This window comes from Psittacula echo (assembly GCF_963264785.1).
Source record: "Psittacula echo genome assembly, chromosome: 2".
NCBI lineage: Eukaryota > Metazoa > Chordata > Aves > Psittaciformes > Psittacidae > Psittacula > Psittacula echo.
This window is the reverse complement of record NC_137737.1, coordinates 66,560,532-66,585,030: the sequence shown is the minus strand read 5'-3', so window position 1 is coordinate 66,585,030 and position 24,499 is coordinate 66,560,532. Positions and strand designations below refer to the sequence as shown.

The window sequence follows — 24,499 nt, the reverse complement described above, 5'->3', positions numbered from 1 at the left end:
GTCTTGTCAGCAATAACACTCAGTGAAAACACAGTGAAATTTGACTCACCATGTCAAGCTATATATAAAAATGAATAACCTACCAAGTAAGCACCCAGCTGCTGCTTCAGTGCATTAGCACATGTATAGTTATGCACATGCCTAAAAGGAACTTCCATAAACCCCCATAAAGAAACAAATAAGCTCTTGTGAGTAAAGAGAAAACCATAAGCCTGCCCAGAAATCTGAATCCTGCCAGTCACCACTTTCAAGGCTCAAGCCAGCATGACAGAGCCTTTTCAGGAAAGGGTCCTGTGTCAGGGAGTGAATCTAAAAAAGACACACTTCATATTCACCTCTCAGGACACCATGGCTTTTTAAAGCAAGCTGTAAGAGAAGGGAGAGCAAAGATAATAATTGGCCAAAGGTTTAAATACATAAAATTACACTCTTTTCAACCCCCTGCCATCAGGCTTGTCTGCATCTGCTTTTAACACCTCTAAACAACTGCTCTGTGAACTGCTAAACTAGGGGAATCCAATGTTCCAGCGTTTGTGTCCTCTCAGTCCTTTAAGTCTTTTTATGTAAACCCTGTGCTACTTCACCTCTGGACAACAGACAGTGTGGAATGATATCACTCCAGAGATACAGATCCTGGTTAGCCAGTTACTTGCATCCAAATGACATAGAGTAGACAAATTCCATCCGACTTCCCTTCCCCAAGACAACTGAATCCAATCACATTTAAATGGATACCTTCTCTGTCAACATACTCAGCACATCAGGGAGCAGTCTGACCAGAAGTGCCCCCTTTTCTACTGGGTGACATCTTGTCCCTTGTCCTCCTGCCTGACACCTACCCTCCACCCCAATTCTGATCCCAACTGGTTCACCAGAAACTGAAACACATGGATTGTTGAACCTGGGCATTTTAAACACTTCAGAAACAAGTTCTTCTGTGCAGATCAAAAGGGCACAGTGCATGCTCGATGGTGCACTGATCTCCTTCCTCCCTACAACAGAACCAATACATTGAAAAGGACAGAGTCCCTCCAGCAGTATCACAGAGGCAGCTCACCGTTCACTGCCTTGAGGCTCCCACTAATGCCGTCACCATGCTGCCGCTTCTGTGCGTTCTTAAACTCCTTCAGAGATAAATAAAGGACCTTCCGCACCACCCTCTCTTCTGACCAGGGAATCCCATCGCTGTCATCCTAGAGAAGATGGAAACGGAAGAGATATTAGTTGCGTGCATTTGAAACTAAATCAAAACAAACAAAACCCCAAAGCCTAGGGCTACACAGATATTTTTTAATTAAAAAAAAAAAGCTGTAACAGAACAGAAATGTAACTATTATCATCAAGCCAGAGCATTAGTCCCTCTAATACTTTATCTTACAAACAGCAGTAGCTCTGTACCAGGTGTTAAGACAGAAGGTGAAACTTATTTACTAAAATCCTCATAAGGAATCGCTTACAGAGAAGTTCATCCCAGCCAGGAAGGGCTCTCTCTGATAATTTGGGGAAGGACCCAACTAAATTGAATGTTGCAGAAATTCAAGAGGTTAAGTTTTGTGAACCAATTTCTCTTGTTGCCATTTCAGCCTTGATTTGTGCCTCTTGGCTTAGGAATTTGGGGTTTTTTCCCCCTTCTGGTTTAGTGATTTGCATTTATTGTAAATGTTACAATGAATTTGTACGTTGATAACCCTGAAGTTATTCTGAATTTAACTAAGGGTAAAGCCAAGTGGAATCTGGCTCATAGGGTATATGTTTTCTTCTTTATTATTAGGAGACAAATGCTATATTGTCAAAAGGAATAGTAGTACATGTCATACTTAGTACTTGCTTTAGTTAAAAGATTAATTCCCTGGAAAAGCATTTCCCCACAGCCTTTAGTATTCAAATAAATTAAGTCAGCAAATTGATATAAAGACATAAGTGAGATCAGGTAAGTCATCATATTTTCATAAGCCCTATAATTGTCTTGGGGTCTTTAAAAAAAAATCATAATTTGAGCATTTTTGCCCTTGAATTCCTCAAGGGCTACATCATTGCCAAGCAAAAAGATTAACATTTCTAGGCAGGCCTTATTTAGGTAATGTACCACAGCATACTGCCATGCAGCACTGGAAACCCCAGAAGCCCCATCAGCGATTCCCATTAGGAGGCAGAACAGTTTATACCATCCCACATGTCAAAGAAGTGACCAACACAATCAATTTGGAAAAAGACCATAGTTTAGGGTGACCATTGATAGCCTTGCTCCTCTAGTGACTTAACCGGCATTCAGCTGCTGAATTGTGATCAAAAACATCGTATTCCCTCCACTCCCTCACCCCACCCCCCCCCAAAAAAAAAAAAAAAAAAAAAATCAACCCTATATGGCAAATTACTTGGGAAGAAGAAGAAGAAGAAGAAAAAACATAGGGCAACACAATGAGCGCAGTGAAAACAGCCAGTGTGTTGGCAGCAGGATGTACATTTCGCATGAGGGACAAACTACTATACTTTGAAGAAGGCTGAGCTATGCCCAGGGAGCTTTAGAGTAGAGGCAGCCCTGGGCCAAGAAAGCAAGTTTTGTAACTCAACACCCACAGCAACCAGAAAGGGAAAAAAAAAACCATCTCCAGGCAAGCAGTTTAAAAGGACTAGCACATCCAGCTATTTTGTCAACAGAGGTTTACGCAAGCAACTCCGGCTTGCCCTTCTGCTAACAACTTAACTTCAGCTCTAACCAGAAGTGACACTAAACACAAGAGGGCTGCAGCCCGCACGATTTTAACAAAGTTTGCCCCAAGATGCCCCATTTACATTCCCACCACCAAGGGCCTGGCGGGACATCACACATTTCTGTTTTCACAGAAACTACTTATTAAATCCCCAAGGGAACCATTCTCAGATAGGAAACAGCCATAAGCACCTCCAGCAGCCATCACATTATGGACACAGGCCTGCAGACACAGCTTGCTCCCTTCGCCAGCATTTGTACAAATCTCCCTAATATAATGGGCAGCAAATGTGAGGAAGAGGATGAAGAGCCCCCCCGGACCAGGCACAACATCCCAGGCTCTGAGCCTAGCCAAGTTACACAGAAACCCTAACAAAAAGTAACAACATTATCCTGTATTCTTATGAATTCTTTAAGCCAGTCACACACAAGACACGTGTCAGGATCGAGCCCAGTTAACGCAAGGTGTACTCAGAGACATGCCACTTTCCTTAGGCCCTGTCAGCCTCAGGCTGCTCTCCTGTGAAACACCAGGCCTGTCCTGAAGCCATAGACAAACCCTTTCTCCACCAGACCCTGCTGCATGAAAACACCCACTGGTTCCTGACCCCACTGGCCCTTTTATCCCCACTAAAAATACAGCAAAAACATAGGGAACACAAATAAACTAATCCCACTTAAACCCACTTTGTCAGGACGGCTCACAGCAAGCAGCACATGGCAGCACTTGCCATTTCAGTACTGAGCGGGTGAAGCCTGCTGGCAGAACTGATCTTTACATTGGCATGTGCTGACCAAGCAGCCGACTGCAGCAGGTAAGGGATCACTGTCAGGTACAACCGATGCTCTGGGACACACCAGTTACAGTCTGTCTTGCAGGAGGGAAGGAGAATACCACGACATGGGCCTATGGTCTAGGCCACCCTCTGAAAGCATTTCTGTGAACAGCCTGAAGTCATCTCCCTCTCCCCAGACAACATGCTGTAAATGCAAACATATGGACTGCAACCCAGCCCCCAGTTTTCTGAGGGACACAAGCACCCAAATGTGCTCCTGCTGTCAGCTCAAGGCTCCAGCCCTGCTGCAGGAGATGCTCCCTCCCGCCTTTCCCAGTGCGGCCATAATGCCACCAGCAAAGAGATGGGTCCCAGGAGGCAGGAACAAAGACCTCCCTCAGCACCTCCTGAAGCAACACAGCAACGTTTCACACCACACTCACTTCACGGAGCTCTAAAACTCAAGATGAACCATATTGGCTTCATCCCTCCCTGTAACAGCAGCACTGTCAACAGAAACACACGTGGGGGAGTCTCTCCACACCAAAGCTCCCACCAGCCCAGTTGTGCTGAGGCTGCAGCCACTGCTCTGCCTACACTGCTCTGTTGTGGGCTTTCCCTGCATCCATCACTCTGCTTGAAAAAAGGGCCTCAAGTTCTCCAACACCGTGTTATCCAAGGTCAGCAAAATCAGAGGCTAAGCTGCTACCAACACTTGCTCCATGCACGAGGAATAAAAAGGTTTCACAATCATTGACGGCATCTTCCCCTGAGCCTGCGGCACAAAGGCAGCCGCAAGCCGGAGAGCAGCTGACTCGGAGCCCAGCTGAGCTGCTGCTCTGCTGGTGATGCAGCTCCAGCTCCTGACACATTTAACCATAATTACATGGGTCAGATCATCTCTGCCTCGGCACTCCAGTGGAGGGAGAGCCACCATGTGCCCCGCTCTGCACTCGCACCACCAACAACTGGAAGAGTTATCTCACTTCAGCAAAACAACATACACACACCCGGAACTGTTCAGAAATATCCTCAAGTGAAACCTTGAGGAATTTAGTCTAAGTAACCTCTCAAAAACAAACAAACAAAAAAACCCCAAGCCCCTCAAAGGGTCTGACTTGATCACTGCCTTTAAATATGTCCACACGGAGTAGGAATTTGATAATAGATGGCTCCGGGGCTGGCAGAGAGTGGTGTAATATCATCCAACAGCTGGAACTCAAACGCAAAAAAATGTAAGAAAGAATTAAAGAACAATTTCTGCAACTGTGCAAGTAATTAGCCATTGAAGCAACTTACAGGGAACTAATGGATTGTCCATTATTGACTTAAACTCAAAAAAGGACTGAGTAACGTCTTAAACTGTAGGCTCACCACCACAAGCCCACAGCTCTCCCTGTGCAGGTCTGCTGAGATGGCCTCTGCCTCTCAATCTGACAGTAAGATTAGCTTATGAACTCACTAAAAAGATAACAGACATAAGCAACCAGGGAAGCCCTGGGGCAGAATTAAGAAACAGAAGTGCATAATTTCCTATAAACTGCTAAAAACCAAAAAAAATCATGCCACCTTCTTTGTTACAGTGTTTCAGGGAACCACACATTGTGCATTTATAGCTGAACTACACCAACCAGGGCAGCCAAGCAACAGGTCAACAAATTCACTCCAAAAGGATGGGGAAGAGAAGCACAAGCTGCGTTCATCTACACAGTATGCTCCTGCACAGGATGCTACCTCGCAGATAGCAGAGCAGCTCTCTTTCACGCTACCTGGCTGGCAGCTTGCTTTCAGCTCTAAGTTGTAGAGGTGATGCTTGCAGGAAAGTACAACAGGATGCTGCCGCATACTGCTAACTTGGGAAGAAATATATACATACACATACAGTGTATGTGTGTGGTTTTGCTATGTGCATATAAAATGTATATAATGCATTTAACATACATTACATATATATTAATGTGGGTGTATACAAACTAAAATATATACGTACTAATTATGCATGCATAAATATAAGCACATATATAGGTACCCAGACGTAATACACGTCAATTTATAATGTGTATATATTTGCAATGAGATCAAAATGTGCACCACCTATACCTTCCACCATTCATCTACAGCTTAGGCGCTTGCTCAGTGCAGTTCAGCTGCCTAGCTTGTATATATGGCCTGCACACAGACTTCTTATTACAAATAACACAAACCCCAGAAAGCAAAGCAGACGGAAGAGGCAGGCTTCATGCCACCTCCTGCATAGGTGAAATGTCAGCCTGAAGCAGCAGGCACTGCTGCATGCTGCTTTGCTCCACAAGAAACAGCAGAAGCATACACACACACATGACTCCAGCTTCTCCATTCCTTCATTCATCACCAGATACGGCATTCTTTAGCCTAGCTCAGCCTTGCCTTAAGCAAACAGGAGTCACAGTTCACAGTGACTGGAACAAGGGAGAACGCACACAGCGCTCCACGCTATTTGTTTTACTTTTATGTAAATACTTTAACAGCAGTGATGGTTATATTTGAAAAGTCAGGACTTTGTAAGGTATAAAGATATTTATAAGCATGTGTGTTATGACTCAGTGTGGCTGGCGTGTTTCCAGCTCTCTTTGGGTCTTTCCCAAGCACGCATCTCCTGACCCCATTCTTCATGCCAGGTTGCAGAAAGCAAAACAACAAAACACAAACCTCCTCTTTTTATTTTTTCCAACACTGCAGCCAACACTCGGTTAAAATCACTCTGGCACCCAATGCCCTAAATGAATATGCTTTCATGGTTCAACAGCCCCCAGAGAGTCTTTCCCGCAGATGTAAGAAGGTCATTTTGAAGCAATGGGAAAAATAAACCACAAGCTTCTACCCTTTCCTCAAGGATATTTTTGAAGGAGAACTATTTCAAAGAGTGTTTTTTTTTTTTTTTCTGTGTTTAGTTAGCAACAAAACAAAAATCTGTCTTTCGCATGAAAAACAGACAACACGTTTTCAGAGATCATACAAATCACTTTGCAGCTGAAGGACCAAGACGGAAATGTTTGTTTACTAGATGCAAGACCTGCAACAGATTTTTGCCTTTTGGCTGTATATTATCAATGGAAGACAGTTATACCTGTTTTTCCTCTAAAAGCCAGACCTAGGAAATTGGTAGAAAACCTAGATGCCTCCCAAGGCTGAAAGAGATCTTCTGTGCAGTCTTGGGTGAGTTAGTCTGCTAACTGCAATTAGTACGCTTATTCATTTACAAAGCCCACTTCCTCAGTATGCATATGGCACGGCGTGAACCTCAAGAGAAAGTGCAAAGCACTGTATTAACACACACACACTTCCCCTGTTGCATTGGCAGAGGTCTCCATTGTATCGCAAAGTCCCATCAACTTTCTCACCACCCCGAGCACATACTACTCGCAGAGGAAAGCCCATCAGTGCAAGTGGGCCATTCCACGACCAGATGGCAGAAGCTCTTCTCAGCAAAAGCTTGAACTTCCAGGGTAATGATTTGAAACCAGACTTTGAAGCTATATAAATAAAGATTTTTTGGGTCCTTCTGGCAGCTATCATGCTGCTTGAACTTCTTACAGCCAAGCACAGCATTGTGCAAACTGCATATACCCATATATATCCACAGTAATATCCTTGCAGTCTTTTACTTACTATCAAGGTCCCTCCACTCCCTTCTCCTCTCAGAATAAAGTTCACACTTATTTAATATTTAACCTTTTAATCAAGCTTAAATATCTAGAGAGGATGTAGCAGTTTCTCATTTAAAACAAACTGCTTATATTCAGTGAGAAAAAATAAAACCTCATGAATGGCTTGAGTTGATGAAGATTGATACGGCTTGGAGACTTTATAGTACAGTGACTCATGCCTTCTGGAAAATGTAATCTGTTCTGTCTGTTTAGGAAAATAGGTCATGTTTTAAAAATGTGCTAACTAACATGAAGAAAGGGGAAATTTTCTTTATTAATGGTTCTGTTATAGCATTTAAGTGTATCTGGTAATTATAGCAACTTTTTCCCTCATGCTTCCAGAAAACTTCCCCAAAGAATTCACATTACATTACAGCTGCTGACTAGCAGGACCAGTGTTTAACACAGCAAAGAAACAATGGAAGAAAATACAAATTTGTCTTCTTCCTGCTTTAGCATTTCTCTTACAGCTTTCATCCCCTGCAATTTCCCATTGGTTTACACTTACTTGCAGTCTCCTGCTGCACAGGGGATTGCCTTTCCTCCCTTCAGATGCAATTCTAAGAGCAGCATGGGAGAGAAACGTTCTGGTTTTTGGGTCACTGAAGGCCTTGGGCACTTTTGAGCCCAGTGAGTTTCAACTTGCTCTTGCAATAATACATTACGGTAAGAGTTACTGTCAAAATTTCCACACACAAATCACTATTTCTTCATACAGGCTCCCAGAACTGAGGACTATAGAATAGCTCCTAAGTTTATCTTGGGCCTAATAATGAACACATTAAATGAACACCTAATATAAAGTTTCTTTTACATAAACTCAGAGGACTCAGCAATGTTTCTACACCTCTAGAAAAACACTACTCAATATGAAACTAGTGAAAGCTTACAAGATCAACTGTTTCCCATGTTGGTCTGACGAGATACACAAACTCAGAGGAAAGAGAGATCTAAAGTTTCCGAATTTATCACCTTACAGCAGGACTTCAACTTGAACAACCTGTCATAGGTAGCAGTGACGCCACAGCTATGACTTTCTTAGGCCAGGCATCTAATAAACCATTTTGCAATGCTCATGAGAGTTTCAGGCTCTGATGGGAGCTGGCATCACAGAGTAGCAAGCCACAAAGAGCGGCAGAGTGCTGGAAGAGAGAGGTGTGAAGGTGCAAGATAATTACTCAAACTGGCAGCGCAGTTTTCATAACTGGCTTACATGAATTCACCTGCCACATGAGATGCACCTGCCCTATCTGTGATACCAGCACTAGCCCTTATGTGGCCATTTAACCAACTTGAAAGGGGAAAAGAGCTGAAGTCTCCCCAAGACAAGAAAAATGATCATTTTCAGCCAGATCAGCTCCCTTATTACTGACCACATGGCCATATATGGGAGGTACTGCTGGGGCAGAGAGAAAGGCAGGATTACCCCTTTCAGCAGCAGCCCATGCTTGGAGGGATGTAAGCCCATCATGACACCAAACCACGATGTAAGAAAGGGAGGGCATCACACACAGCATTCAGGACGTTAAAACCACTTTGCTGTAATACAACTATTGTAAACCCCAAAGATCTCACTGCATTCAGATGAGCCATACTCCATTTCTCCACAATGAATTATTTACTTCAGGAGAGTGAAAGGGAAATACCAGGAGTGGCGGTTGGGGATGGTGGTATATGTCTGTTAGAGGGACAGGGCCTTCAGTGTTTCAGGTAGGTCACAGCCTGACAAGGTACAATTTCCTGTTTGACCATTACCTGCAGACAATTTATGCAAAAGCTCTGAGTTGATATATAGGGTCCTTGAGCTCTCTTCAAAAAAAGGGAACATCTCCTAAAACTCAGTTGAATTACCTCTGAAAGGTAATTCATACCTTTCAAAGGAAATGCTGCATACAGATACATGCCTCCCAGGCAGAAACCAAATTAATTCAAGCATCATTTCCCATGTAGGTAAACAGGCCTAAATCCTTCTTAAAAGAAAAACAAACAAACAGACCTGATGGGGGAAACTCAACACTGCACACCTTACCTTGTCTGAAACACCATGGAATAATGTATACTTATCTTTGATTAGAGACTACTACAAAACTGCAGCTGAAATTGGATTAGAAACTTCTGCTGAAAAACAATTTATTGCATAACACAACTCTGACAGCCGGGGTTTCTGACCACCAACTGAGCCTTTATAAAAGGCTGCTGGGCAGCTGCCAAACCATCTCTTCGAGTCTTGGCATGTCGGACATCTGAGACAGTAGTCAAGGCAGCCACATGTCCTGTGCCATCCACAGCCCTGCACTTTTACAGTTAAATGGTACTGTCAAAGAGTCAAAGAACAGGGTAGTACGAGCCATTAAACACACAAAGGTAAGATATCTCCTTCAGCTGTGGATCTGACAACTCTGATCATGCTGCAGAAGACCCAAGAGCCACAACAGGAATTTTTCAAGATCTGATATTAATTTGAACATACAAGTAGCTTATTAAGAAGAAGGAAAAAGAGAAGCAAGAAATGGTAGTGAGCTCCAAAAAACCTCTGCACTCCTAGATGAAAATTGCTGCCATTTATAAATTTCACATTCCAAATATTCTTTACTCTGTCTTCAGTTCCAATTAAAACTCTCCACCAAGTACACTTCAGACACATAAAACCCAGTATACACAAAGAGTATTCAGCAGCTCAAGATAATTAAATTCAAATATATTCTTTCTAATTAATTTCATTTCAATTCAGTTCATGTTTTTATAAGGTGTTCAAGCTCCAGTATGCAACCGTATGAATACAGTCCAATAAAAAGCATTTTCTGCAGTTTAAATGCAGTAAGACCTACAGATGTAAAGTTTAATATGGCTAATCCAATCCTGCTGCACATTACAATTATCTTAAGACCTTTTTCCACCCTCAAACAGAAAGCCTGATCCCTTACTTAAAAAATACTAACCACCTTTGCATGCCAAAATAATGTCAAGGTAGTAGAGAACAGAGAAAGCCACAACCGGTATGTTATAAATTTGCCTTCAATATTTCTACAGGAATTTAAAGTGATCTAATTTTTTGGCATCTCATAGTGTCTGAAAGGTCAGTGGTAACAATACTTTGGAGAAGCTGGAGTACTGTTGACGTGCTCAGCATCTATCCTCACAAGTACAACAGGAGTCAGAACTTACATAATTTCTTTGGTAGGACTTTGGTACCTGGATAAGGAAGCCTTGCCAGTAAAATATCTACTCATCTATCCCCTTTCTAGGAGTACAGTAGTGATTTGAAAACAATTAAACACCCCACCACCCAAAAATACCCCCACCAAACAAAAAACACAACCCATCCGGTCCATCTTTAAAGCCAGCAAGGGTAGTGACAGAGCCAAACATGCTAAACCTATTGCTGGAAAATCTCAGGATATTGGGGCCTGAATCCATTTCACCAAACCAGATGGGGAACTAAATCAGTTGTATTGACACAGTCTCCTGGGATGGACAAACTGATACTGCACTAAGAGCATGACATGTTGATTTTGCTTGATGTACTGCCCCAAAAATGAGATTTTTATCAGACAGTTTTTGCCCTTGTTTACATTCCCAAGTGGCAGAATATCCTTTAAAGCTGAGGGGCGAGCTTCCATTGAAGCTGGGAGAAGTAAACTAAACCTATAACTCTTTACCCATAAGTCAACTGAAGATGGCATACGAAGAGACTAAAGCTACTCTAAATGTATTTTCAGGTCAGTTTAGTTTACATCAGCAAATTTTCTGCAAAAAGATAAGCTATATAATCAGTGAAAATCTATGCTCTAAAGCTTTTACCAAGCTCATCCTTCAGTATTAAATGTGTTTGACTTCCAAAATACTACCCAGCAAACAACTGATGGCATTTTAGCAGCATAGGGAAGCAAATAAACTGGCATTTGCTCTGTGAGGCAACCGCTCAGGAACAGATCAGATTAATGCATCCAGTAACTTCCCAGAAGACCCACAAAACATTGTTCCAAATAACCAGTGCCAGAGGAGGGCAAAGGCCATTACCTGAAGCTGAAGTTGCAGCAGATGGCTCAGGGTAATGAAGTCAGGAATTTCAGACAGAACTAGGCTGAAGCTGCTCTGCCACACACAAGCTTCAGTTCTTGATATAATTTCGAATGTGAGGTAAGAGGAAGAGCTAAAGTCTACTTGCAACCCTAAGATCTGGCCTGATTTGTGAAGCCACACTACACCTCTCTTGAATGCTTAAATTAAGAAGATAAGGGGCAGCTGGGAGTTTTTCTGGGGGAGAAGCACGCCTTTCTAATAGCAGGAATGATTTTTTCACACACACAGGTGTGCTTCACAACAATCGGATGGATTTGTGTTAAACTGACAGGCAGAAACCAGAACTGTAAGTTTCAGCCTTCCCATGGTCTTTTCCTTGTCTATCTTTGTTTTTAAACAACAAGTTTACATGAGAACTTTCAAAACAATGGCACAATGACTTTTCCTCCTGTTTTGCAGATTCTTGGCAGGCAGCTTGGGTGGGTGCCATGCAGCAGAGTGCTGGGGCAGGGGTGATGCACAGGCAGGGTGCCAGGTGCCCACGCTGGCACAGCTCCTGCAGCTAGGGACCTGCAGAGAACAAGCCCCTCCGCTCCACCACTGTTTGGGTTAGCATTCAGTTCCCTCCTCCTCCACTCTCTGATCAATGGCAACATTCAAACTTTACTGAAGATATTAGAAGCACATCAAAGACAACCATTAAGCTTTTAAGTGCACTAATTGACATTTTAGCACTTACAAATCCATCTATGTGTTCTATCACTCGATTTAAGAGACTTGCTTCCCCGCCTGGTAAGAGTTCCCCATGTTTTTAGCGGGCAGAGGGGGATTTTCAAAGCTTTTTTTTTTTTTTTTTCTCAGACAGGATTTTAGAGAATCCAAATTACAAATATAATGCACTTCAAAAAGTAACACGTTTCACAAATTTCAGAGCTCTTCCATAAAAGCTGTAAATGGCATCACAGCTATAACTCACAGGCTTCTAAGCTCCAATGAATTCTGCAGCTGTTACGGCACACTGAAGCCAAATCATTGTTACCTTCACACCACCACAACTGAAAATGCCAGCTATGATATTACAAACTGCATGGTGCTACAGGAAAAAGGGGAAAAAAATAAGAAAATATGAGAAAGAAAGAGCAGAAACAGAAAGAACCCCTGGGTGGTATTGCAGCTCCTCCTTTCTTCCTTCACAAAGCTAGTATGAAACAGACACAAAAAACGTGAGTGACTGCTTTAGGTTTTCCTACAGTGACTATCCCTCAACAGGATCTAGGGAAGCATTTCAGAATGACCTACCCCCCATAGATGCTGTAAACTCAGATGATACAGCACTCCCCTCCCTTGGTATGGAGACTCAGAGTAGAGGAGCCGCTACCTGGAGGCCAAGCCCAGCCTCTGATTGCAGAAGAGCATCTCAGTGACAGCAGGTCTGGACCCTTCTATTACTGTCACATACCAACATGTTCACCTTCTGTTCTGTTAAAGAAACCCTCATTCAGTCTCAATATTTAAAGCGACAAGAAAGATCAAATTAAGTTCTCAGGGTTTTAAGTCGTTCAGTTCATTGCTAGATCTATTTTAGGGTCTGAGGCTGCCAGCCACCCCCACAGAATCTGTGCATTAAACAAGGCTTTTGACAGGCTTGTTTATACCTTCTGCAGCAATCAAAGGCAAAACATTACAAATCAAAGAACCAGGAGATAAATACAGTACTGTGCATAATACAAACCTCAAAAAGCTAGCCAGCAGCAAACCTGCTGCTCACCAAGCCCCGCAGAGCAATACAAGATAACGCAGGAAAACAGAAATGGGTAGCTCAAGTAAGAACAGGCTTGTACTGTATGCATGCAAACATCTGCAGGCAGGACCTCTAAAGCACACATCCATCAAAAGAAGAGGATGCAGAATCACAAGACAAGAAGCAGACAATTATTCATCTTCTCCAAAAGTACCACAGGGTAAAGGTCTTAATTTAAGAATCCCAGTTTAAAGATTGTGAGGGACTTCAGATTTTTACTGGTATCAGAAAAACACCCAAGAAAACAAGGGGGCATGGGCAACATACAATATTTCTGTGGCTAGGATTTAAATAGAAACACAAAGACTGCATTTTTTGGTCCTAGGCAGCTACACTACACAAGTTACTAACTAGTAACCTCCAGTCCACACCATTCCTTAGAGGGGACAAAATCATATTTTCTGGTAAATTCTTCACTATGTTGAACACATTGTGATAAGGACAGAGTCAGTTTTACTCAGTGACACACACTGTGAACTGCATCGCCCATATTTTCAGCAAACCCACCGCATCAGGGAAACATCCAAGATGTATGTTAAAATTACACCCAGAAGTAATTCAGCTGTACACCTTTGCTACCGTGCTCCTTTAAACCTTCCACCTCTTAAACTGCAAGTTCAATGTCAGATTATAAACATCATAAAAGCTCATAAAACCCAATCATAAAACTGCCAGCTCATTTCAAGATTATTTGCTCTTAGCCTTACAAAAACACCATGAACACTATGAGAATTGCATCATCCCTCTGCAAATCCCAACCCCTCTTCATTTGCACCAAGGTAAGGTCACTGCAATCACCCTGTTTGTGTCAGGATTTCAGGGCATCTCCATGGGCCCTTCCATCCCAACACAGCAGTATCTACCTCCAGCCTTGACAGAGGCAGCTGCCCAGAGAACAGGCAGAAGCACAAGCTGGTAGATACCTCCCCACGCATCATCAGTGTCAGGCGCTGGCTGTTTGCATTAGCCTGCATTTTTGGGGCTGGGCTTCCTGCACGACCAGCCACATCATCTCATCCCTCTCTTGGGAAAAGAATGTGGGCTGGATGGAAGCTGGCTGTCAGCTTCTCTGTGGAAAAGGACAGTTTTAAGCGAAACTAAATTGTCACAGGTGTTTAGGCAGCACAGAGCTTATCAAAAGCAGGGTTATGCCAAAACTGTCCAGGAACTGGTTAAATCATATCTAATGTAACGTCAAGCAAAGCCACAGTGAAGTAATGGTTTTGAAGGCAGACAGCGATCCAGCCTGTGATTTGTAGGGCAGGCCATACCTACCCACCTACAATAAACTCAATCCAGCCTTCACACTTCAAGTACCTACCAAACCACCGTTCTGCAGCTTTGCAGAAAGTTCACTTGCAGAAGCTGAAATAGAATAACCAGAAAAGGGGAAGAAAAAAAGCAACGAAGAGACAAACCCAAAGACAGAACTGGAGAGCAGCAATACGTTTTCAGACATGGATCAGTTATTGCAGTCTCTTGGCAAATGAGGTGGCAGCAGAGAATCATCCAGGCAAGTTTAGGAGCTGTGTTTCTGTTTATTTTAATTTGCAGTGTATTGATTTCACTGGTTTGTGAGCTCACTCATGAGTAATACTGGAGCTGGAGGCTGAAGGCAATGTTGGACCAGGCAAGCTTGATACACCCACCCGAAGAGAGCATCTCCTCTGCCGCCAGCCTCCGCTTCCAGCAAAACAAGCTGACTGGCTAGGGCCCAGCACCACTCCGGTGATGCTGCAAGCAGGCATATCATTAACCATTCATCATCACAATCCACTGCAATTCCTTATCAAATCTCCCTGACAAATACAAGGAGGAGGAACAGACTAGTGATGATTACACTCCCTGCCGTGGGCAGGCACAAACTTGGTAGCTTGATTTTGCTACTGGAGCAGTCTTAGATGCACCAGGCACATGATTACATCCAGTCAAGTTACAGGAATGCAACAGCGTCTGAGTGGCAGCTCCACCAGGACGCAGGGATGAAGCTACATATGCCTTGGGAGAGCAGACAGTGCTGAATCCTAATTAAATAAAAAGGAACAAATGGTGGGACCTGTTTAAATGCCTTTGCATTGCTAGGTGACCTACTCTTCCCCACAACTCCTGCATCCTAGCCATTGCAAGTTGCTGCATACAGATGTAGCAGCAATGGTACGGCTTAATCAGTCAATGTTTTCACAACACATATTTCAAATATTAAGCACTTATTGAAGACTTAGAAGTTACTGTGTAAATATTTGTATTATATTATACTGCTAACGCTTCCTCGCCAACTGTGGAATTTTAAATCTATCTCGTCTGATAAAGCTTTATTTACATATCACACTGCTCTCGATACTCAACAAAGTGAACTGACTAAATTTACACCAACTCCATTCAAGGAGTACATGTCAGGAAAGAGCAATTCAGTGATTTTTTTTGTCTCTGGTATGTGACTAAACTAAACCACAGGCAATCAGTCACAGGGCTTGGTTTGGGTTGATGTTAACTGTTTTCACCGTGTTCACGGGGAAAGCATTACAGAAATGCACCTTGCTCTAAAAATACCCCACAGCCAGCATGGTCTATACTAAGACTCCCAACGCAGAGTCTGACAGTAAGTCTCTGCTCAAGATTTGGGAAGCGCATGGTGCCCACAGACCTTACATCCACAGTGCTGATGCAGTCTGCTTCAGCCCTCTGAAGCCTCCCAGGATGCCCCCAGGCAATGCAACAGCCCCAGGGGTACCAGAGCTATTGCCAGAGGGAACAGGCAGGATTTCATCCACACAAGCAGAGTTTGTCTCCGGTTTATCTGGGTCAGATTATCACCACCCACTATTGTACAAGAAGAAGACTGTGAGAAGCTGCTAATGCTCAGACAAGCAGCTAATGCTTGGGAAAACATGATCAAGACACAACCAGCAGCAAATGCAAACACCATTATTAGTCCCAGACAAAGTACCTTACGTGGAAAAAATAACAGCCACCAAAACACGGAAATTTTTCACTATTTCTGAAAAAGACAACAGATTTAAACAGGCTGGTTTCCCACACATGCATTAGAAAATACTCACTGTGCAAACCTCTTTTTCTTGCCCTCCCATCCTCCCCCCCACAAAAACCTTAAAAGCAAAGGGAAGACTTATGGGACTCTGTATCAACTGCAACAGTTGATAGCAAGCTGATAATCACATCAGCTTTCAGAAATCTGTGCATCTAAAGCACCCACTGCATTGAAGAAAACCCTGTAGAGTGCGATAATCTGTTTACTCACTGAATCCAACTCGCAGATTTATTCTTTATTTTACATACTGAATGAATATTTATTCTCCGATGAATTTAGTTAGACTTGCACAATAGTATGTTGAAAGGGAAAAAAAATGGAGCTGAAGTCGCATGCTACCTTTCGACAGCTTTGCCAGCTGGAAATACGCCATCAATTGTCTGTTCAGTACGTGACATGAAAGAAGAAGAGCCTGCTTAATAGAAATTCACTTAATTTCACCGTATTTACTTCAGGTTTAAGAAAATGGCCATGAAGAAGATAGATTAAACATTTCTTCTTTTTTACGAATATCCTCCTGTCTTACTTTGTAACAAGCTTTTAGCTCCATACCAAATTTATTACAATTAAAAATGCTATGGAAATTGGAAGAACAAAGTAGAAAAGGAAATATTTGCAGAATTTTCCTTCATTTCAAATCCTGAACTAATATCATACTAAGAAAAAGAAAGTACATCCAAGCATTCTATATGAGTTACTACCAAGCTATGCATTCATTAAATAGATGTCCATTTCTGTTCTGGAGAAATACAACCCTGCTTCCACAGAAAGTCAAAGACATGCAAAAACGAATAGCAGAAATCAACGATTTCTGTCAGCTGGCTTATTTACAAAAAGCAAAATTCAGAATGTGGCACTTTTGTACAAGTCTTTCTCCTACCTTTTGCTGTGCACAGGGAAGGACCAACAGACGTAAACATGAAGAAATACATGACACGCATTGCCTGTGGGCTGCAGCATCTCAAGCTTCAGGCAGCTGAGCTCCAGCTCGCTATTGCTCACAGCCCTGTGACAGTGGGCCAATTTACTAGCCCCAGCCTACTACAGATAAATAAACAAGCAGCACATTGTTCACAGACATCTGTCTTATTTTTCTTTCTCCTTACCACTCAAGAAATGCTACTAATACAACAATTACTTAACCATATAAATCTGAGGTTAATAAAAAGACCATGCTTTGAGTGACAATATCTACTTTGCCATCACAGAACTAACTCTTTATTCCCTGTAAATAAATGTTATTATCTGGGAATTGAACTCTGAGTGCTGAACTAGTAGCTTGCTTTCTTAGATGCTTCAATACATTAAGTGCTTTGCATCAACTGCCCATTCACTAAGGAAAGTTACCGAAGAGATGCTATAATCTCATTTAGCTCTTCCAGTGCTTACCTTCTACAGCCAGTCTTGGATAGAAACGAGAAAAAAATGTGCAAAAATAAAGCTGGGGCATTCAGATGTGGAAAGGGAAGAGAAAATATTTACCTCCTACATTAGAGATCCTTGTGCTCCATCCAAGCCACTTCATCAAAAAGTTACGGTGCCAAAAGTATGAGAAGGTAGAAAGTGATTACAGATTGGAAACATTTTGAAATGTAGATTAAAAAAAAAAAAAAAAAAACAAACCAGAAAAACAAAAAGTGCCAAAATCCTGTGAAGTAACTTAATTGTTAAACAATCTATTGTGATTTTACAGCAAATCTCACTGGTAAAATCTCGGATCCAAGACCAAAAATACATACGTAAGATCAAGGCAATGAAAAGCAGGACAAAAAGGCATAAATGACAAAGTTTCAGACCAGACATTCCCATTGCTCCTTTTTTCTCTACTTCCGCCCTGTAATTCTAACCAGGGATGGCAATCAGGGAAGATCTCCACAAAGAAAAATCTTTTCTGTAATAATAAAACTCCTCATTCCTGTTGCAGAATGGGTTTCTAACCTGAAAACTGATGGCATGTGGAAAATGGAGAGGGGAGAGAAAAAGCTCAAAATTCACCTCCAGAAGGACTGAAAAGGAAAGGATAATAAGAGAAAAACCAATGAACAAACACGGTTACTGGTGCAAAAAGAACAGATTCTGCCTCAGCCAGGTAAGAAACATGAAATACCAACTAAAAAAAAAGAAATAGGACCAAAAATTGTTGTGGTGAGAGAAGGCTGCCTGGAGCTTTCAGTTTAAGCTAAACACCAACCTAGGGAACAAGTTTTACCTTTGGACAATAATCAGCCTTTAGTGCACAGTGCACTCTAAGTGGAGCTCTACTGAGCAGGGAAGAGCAGGAGAGCAAGGCTGGGGGAAAGGCTAGCACAGCACTGGGAGACCAGAGGCATACACCTGAGTGCGCAGAACTAAGTCTAACAAATGAAGCATCCAAGACATTGAAACATGTAATATTATGATGTTGTATACAGTAAGCCTCTGCTGAACACCATGTCAATTTCACCCCCAAATTAATCACTTTTATGTCGACTTACTGGAAGCTAACACGTGCTTGCCTACCTCTGCTAAAAACATCCCTTTGCTTTGCTTTGCACACGTACGTAACTAGAAACATGGCTGGGTCCAGGATAAGCAGTGAAGGACACAGCATCATCTATGATGCAGACGGCACCACAATCGGGTTCTGTAATAAATCTTATTTTAATTTATAAAACAGTTTAAGATCCCAGACACATTAATTAACTAGGACTAGCTAATGCTTAAGGAGAGGGGCATGTCCCTTGCAGCTGCAGGCGTCAGCATCTGCCTCACATGATCCTGCACACTTGGGGCACTGAGAATGGGCCAAAGCTCACGAGATAATCAGCAGCCACCCAGGCAGTGGGCTGAGTTTATGACAGTGACTGGCACAGCCAGAAGTACTTGGTATGAGTGCTCATGCTCACATCGTAGAGTTGCCACAGCCAGGGAAGGAGAGACATCAAAGCCAACATCCAGAGAAAGTGGCTCCCAAATTCTCCCCAAAACTGGGGTTGGAGGGTAGTGGGACTGTAGCTGGAGCAGTGTCCTGGACCACGATGGGGAGACATCAAGTACAGGGGATTATGGGGAGGAAGGAGACTCATGTGGTTGTAGGAAAGGTTTCCACCATTTCCACCCATAGCACATATTAAACACTCCACATGGGTTCATTTCCCCAACTGTATGCTATGATAATTCACTACTCACTTGAAAGAGAAGAAAGGAATAAAAGCTTATTTCTGCTTAAGGTGATACTCAAGTTTCTAAGCCACTTCAGGAGCAGGTTGGCAATATTTCACTTCTTGGGAACAGACTTGCTCATCCCCTTGTGCCTTCACACAAATTCCAAGCAATCCACAAGCTCCAAGGGCCACTGCGTACAAAACGCCACTGAACCTGAGCACCAGAAACCCATCCCACTGACAAACCACAGCACTGCTCCACTCCTGAGGCCAGTTGCATAGGTTGTGGAAGAAGCAAGAGGCAAAGCATACATCCCACCAGAACCCTGCTACTGGGAAGGAAGGTGCACGCAAACCTGCCCTAGACACAGATGAGCCCATCCACAGGGTGTTCCACCGGGGGAGCCAGCCCAGAAAGGAGATACAAAATGGCTTTACTTGCTTTTTACTTCGTTTTCTGCCCTCTCCCTTTTATTTCTATTGCTACACATAGCTGAAAATAAAACCATTACGGAAGTTCAAAAGCAAAATCAATTAGTAAATGGAATGAGCATCTCTCCATTTTAGCCAAGCATCTTACTGGGCCCAGCTGCTGCATTTGAGCAATAAAAGCGAGGCTGTTTGTTTAATTACTCATTTATCAGAATCAGGCTTGAGTGCTGCTCTGGAAACATGGGCACTCTCTTGCCCACTGGTGGGGAACAGGCAGGGCAACGCTCCCGGAGTAGCTTCCCCGGCTGCTGCACCAAACCAGACACAAGTAAAAGATTTATCTTGCACACCGTGTTCATGGACATAAATTTGACTTAATTAAAACAAGTTGCTCCGGGAACAGCTGAATTAATGAGACCCGACTGCATGTGGACCCATGTGCTCAGCTCCCCAGGCACTGTGCTCCCCACTGGCTGGCACGCAGCACTCAGTAGCCAGTTGCTGGCCACTGCCCCTCTGGAGGGGCCACCAGCTTCCCTCCCACTCCTCGGTTCAGCCATGCCACTTGCAAGAGTTATCTCTGAGAATCCTACCCCTCTTTCCAATTTCCTTGAGATCTGACAATGGATTATGAATCTTTCGGCGAAAGGCAGAAGGATGTCTAGTCACCGTGCCTAGAGCTCTCTTCCCTTCACCTCATCCTTGTCTTTCTCCTCTTCACACCAGGTAGCACAAGGATGGCCCATACCCTCATGTTGGCTGTCAGCTGCCCAGGCCTGCCACCAGATTTCCTCCTTTCTAACAGAGCACACTGCATTTCTACTCATGTACTTCCAGCCTCCACCGACAACAGCATTCAAGGCAGCTGTGAAGCAACTTATGCTTTGCCGTAATTTTCCCAGATTTTCTTGCAAAAGCTTGGCAGGCATTTCTCAGCATTACACCTTCAGGAAGGAGGAGGAGGAAACAGGGAGAGGCGCAAAGCATGTAATTGCTAGAAAGCTTACCAAAACCCTTGAAAGGACATCAGATTGTCTAGTCCATTCTCAGCACTATCTCACCCCTACATCACAGATACTTGGTCTGGTGCAAAATACTCCAATAGCGCAACTGCAGACACTACCTGCAACTGTCTACCCTTGCAAGTAGATATCTGCAACGTGAAGTCAGATATGTTAAAATTATACGAATGCAACTCACAAATTTCCAACAGATTTACCTCCTTTTCGGTGTATGTTTCTCTAAACGCAACTTTTGGCTGTCTCTTTTCCACTTTTGGCTTGTACAAACTGAAAATTAAATCAAAACACCAGAAGATCTGTAAGTAGAGTTCATAAACACTGTACATAAGGCGACTGGTGTCCATGTTGTCTTGTGATCACTATCACAGTCAATTTTCTTCTCCCAAAGAACAACTGTTTTGTTTTGCTTGGGGTTTTTTAAAAGAAGAAAGCACTAAAGTTGCTTTCACGCTGCTACTCCTGCAGAGCTCGGAGAAGTTCATGGCAAACCTTTCTTTCACTGCATGTTGGAAATGTACTTGACTTGTAAGAAAATGCCTAACATCAACCTGGTCTAACCTGAGGACAGAGCTTTGCATCAGTGCAGAAGCTAAGGTGTTTAAGAGGCCAACAGCTGAGCTCTCTCCGCGCCCAGCTGTATGGAAACGCCTTCTAATACTCAGTGCAAGCAACCAGCAACTTGTTTCTCACACTTTTGGCTGAAGGAACCTTTGAGACAGATCTTCACGTATGTCTGTCTGATTTTGTAAAGGTTTTTAACGAATTTAAGTAAAAGTGGCAGTAAGGATGTGACAGCACAGGCTTCAGCTAACAAGCCACCACCAGCACTTATTCAGGACAACCCTTCTGGCTCACATTCCAGTTGCTCACCCAAGCTGGAACCCATGCTGCTGCATCCTCAAGCATTCTATTCTCTTTCATATCTTTACACCTCTGCTGCTAGGTTAAAGCCAGAGCAGGCAATGCCTATCGGTGCTGAAATCATACCTTTGTGTTCTTAGACTGACACACATCATTACAAACTCAATCAAGTCAGGAAATGCAGGTACAACAGCCCAACCTCTCATGTAAACAGAACTGTAAATCAGCCCCTGTAATCAACTTTGCATTCAGAATCATAGAATAGTTAGGAAAACACTTTTTAAGTTCCCATTTAGTTTGGCTTGAAACCACAGTTTCACACAGAGTGGGGCCTTCTCCAGCCCCGACATAAAGGCTGGAGCATGGAAGTGGCCTCTCATAGGCAGATGAAAACCAGATGGGCTACGAAGCCACTTGGGATGGGCCAAGGTATGCAAAACAGGAGCTGGAGCAGCAGGAGCAGGGAGAAAAAACGATAAAGAGTAAGGCACAATCTGCAAATCTTATTAATGTTCCTGCACCCATTAATAGCAATGCAAAGAGATTTCTTACTGTGGAAACAACATGGATAGAAACAAAGGAAGTTAAGAATCAATTTAGGGATTTTGCAGTGTGGTTTCGACCATCCTCTGCTACACCTTACTGCTTAATGATCTCCAGCACTGCTAGAATAACAGACAAAACCAGAAGTCTGTAAGTAGATTGCAACAAATTCTGTGTTGTTACACTTTAATTCACCTGCAAATCCTTACACATGATACAAAACTGCAAAACTCAGACGCAATAACTACCACACACACACTAATCACCATAACAGCTGCAAAGGGAGGAATGTTTTTCAGCCTCTTAAAATGAGAAGTCATACACATCCAAAAAGATGCATGGTATAAAATTTGACTCTTTGGAAGTCAAAGGCAGAAGACAGGGAGATCAGTTGACGATTTCACCAAGAAGCAGATATAATACTCCCATGATGCCAGGGGAAGTGGATACGATGGGTTATACTTAAGTATTTCAGCAGAAAGTCACACTGAAGTTAAAGAATAATGCTCCCCTGAATATACACTTGCTACTCAGTAGTAATAGAGCTGAGTTTAAAAAAGGAAAATAAAAATAAACCAGTGACAAAAGAAGAGGGTATCAACTGCATTTTTTCTGCCCAGAAACTAAACTGGGCAGGAAACAGCCTGTTATGAACTCTGTACTCAGAAAAAGGCATCCAAGAAGCCAGTCGGTCACCTCCTCAGACAGGCAGCACCAAGGGACCTGCACACCCCATAAGTTCATGCGCATCCAGGAAGACCCACTGATTGCAACTCACTGCATCTTAACTATTCCTGGTGATGCCTATCTTATCCAAGAGCAGCATTTCCTTTAGGTATGCATGGGAAGGGAGAGGGGCAGAGGAGTTCAGCTCAGGCAAAGCTGTTAGAAGTTTTTTTGTCCTGGCAAGTATGACTTTATCAAGCAAACTTCATTACATGCGATTACCCCACTGGAAATCCTGCACGCTTTAGCACTTGTAAGACCTCTAGGTGTTGGCAAGGAAACACAGAAGGATGCACGAGATTAAAACCAGAAATGGAAGGTGAAAATTGCTTTTTGAGTCCCTTGCATACTTTTTTCCCTTTGTTTAGCTGATCCAGAGCTGCAATCCGCAGGAGGAAAAAAGAAGTGTCGGCATTTTCTTCGCAGGCTTAATTTCCCTTTATGGTATCCTTCCTTTCATTCAGCTGTTCCACAGGAGTTACTTTTAGGTCCAGCAACCCAAAACCTATAAACTTTGTCCAAAACTACACTTCTAAAGCCAAGCAGTGCCAGAATTCAGCTTTATTTCTATGACAACTGCACTCTTCTCAGTTTGTTTTTTTTTTTTTATTTCTTTTAAACCTTGCCTTCACATTGAAGTACGTGATGGAAATAGGAAAGTGCTTCCAAAGAGGATGCATTTCATTTCCAGGCCTTTCTTCACCAATCCACCAAATTAGGTAAGTCATTACAAGGAATTAACAAGAAAGGCATGGTCAGCTAGAAGTCCGGGTTAAAAGGAAAGACATCTGGAATCCATGTGGTTCTTCTAGAAGTACTCTGAATTTCCCCCCCCAGGCATCAGTACCTCCAGACACTGCTTTATTAAAAATAGTACAAATCAATTCCTTATATTTCTTTACCTTGCATCAAGCATCTTCTGAAATGGCACAGTGCCAGAAGGAGGTCCTCAGGAAGTCCCACTCTAAACGTTTCTGTTGGCAAGTCAGGGAGGCCAGTAACCATGTAGGACCCGGACATCAGAGATCCCAACAGGTAAGGTGGGAGACGGTGGCACTGCTACTCATTACAGCAAGGAGACCGAAACTTGTAAGCTGAGGTGTAACTGTCTCCCAGGCCAGACCACAACATGTAATGGGGAAAATCCTGTTAAATATAATATTTCCTCTGAAAAGACTGGTTTGTCTTGCTTCTTACAAATATTTTCATAACTGATTCGTGAAATAGAAAATACAGAAAAATATTTTTCTGTATAAGAAATTCAGCTTTGTATGGTGGAAGCATTTAGAAAACCCTGCAGTATTTGCAACCAACACATTGTATTTTTGACACTAAAGAGAACAAAATAATCTATCTGATGTTGATGCCTAAATTAGTTGGAAAGAGAAAAGGTGATAAGTGGATTTTAATTTCAAGCTAATGATTCACAGCTTACAGCCCCCAGCCAGAACCAGCCACCCAGAAAAGTTACTCATTTTAGGCTCCATAGTATGTGCCCTCTTTGACAGGGTTAGCTTTACTTAGCAGCCCATGAAACAAGCAAGACAAATACATTCTGCTTATTGCTAGAAAATCCTTGGGGATCATAGGATCATCAAATAACTTGAGTTGGAAGGCATCCATAAAAATCATCGAGCCTTAAGGTCACAAATACTTTCAAATCTTTAATTTTGTCTTCTACGAATACTTGGCTCAAACATTCACATCATTGTATCTATCTGTGACAC

At 42.8% G+C, this 24,499-nt stretch overlaps 1 protein-coding gene across 6 annotated transcripts in view; it reads right to left on the bottom strand.

The window, feature by feature from the left end:
* The window catches only part of JARID2 (jumonji and AT-rich interaction domain containing 2), a 218,544-nt gene that overhangs the window by 124,003 nt on the left and 70,042 nt on the right, over nt 1–24,499 (bottom strand). For all 6 annotated transcript variants that reach the window (XM_080609914.1, XM_080609911.1, XM_080609912.1 and 3 more), the window contains one exon: nt 1,058–1,193. In XM_080609914.1, the coding sequence (XP_080466040.1) occupies nt 1,058–1,193 (136 nt within the window). The remainder of the gene's footprint in view (nt 1–1,057; nt 1,194–24,499) is intronic.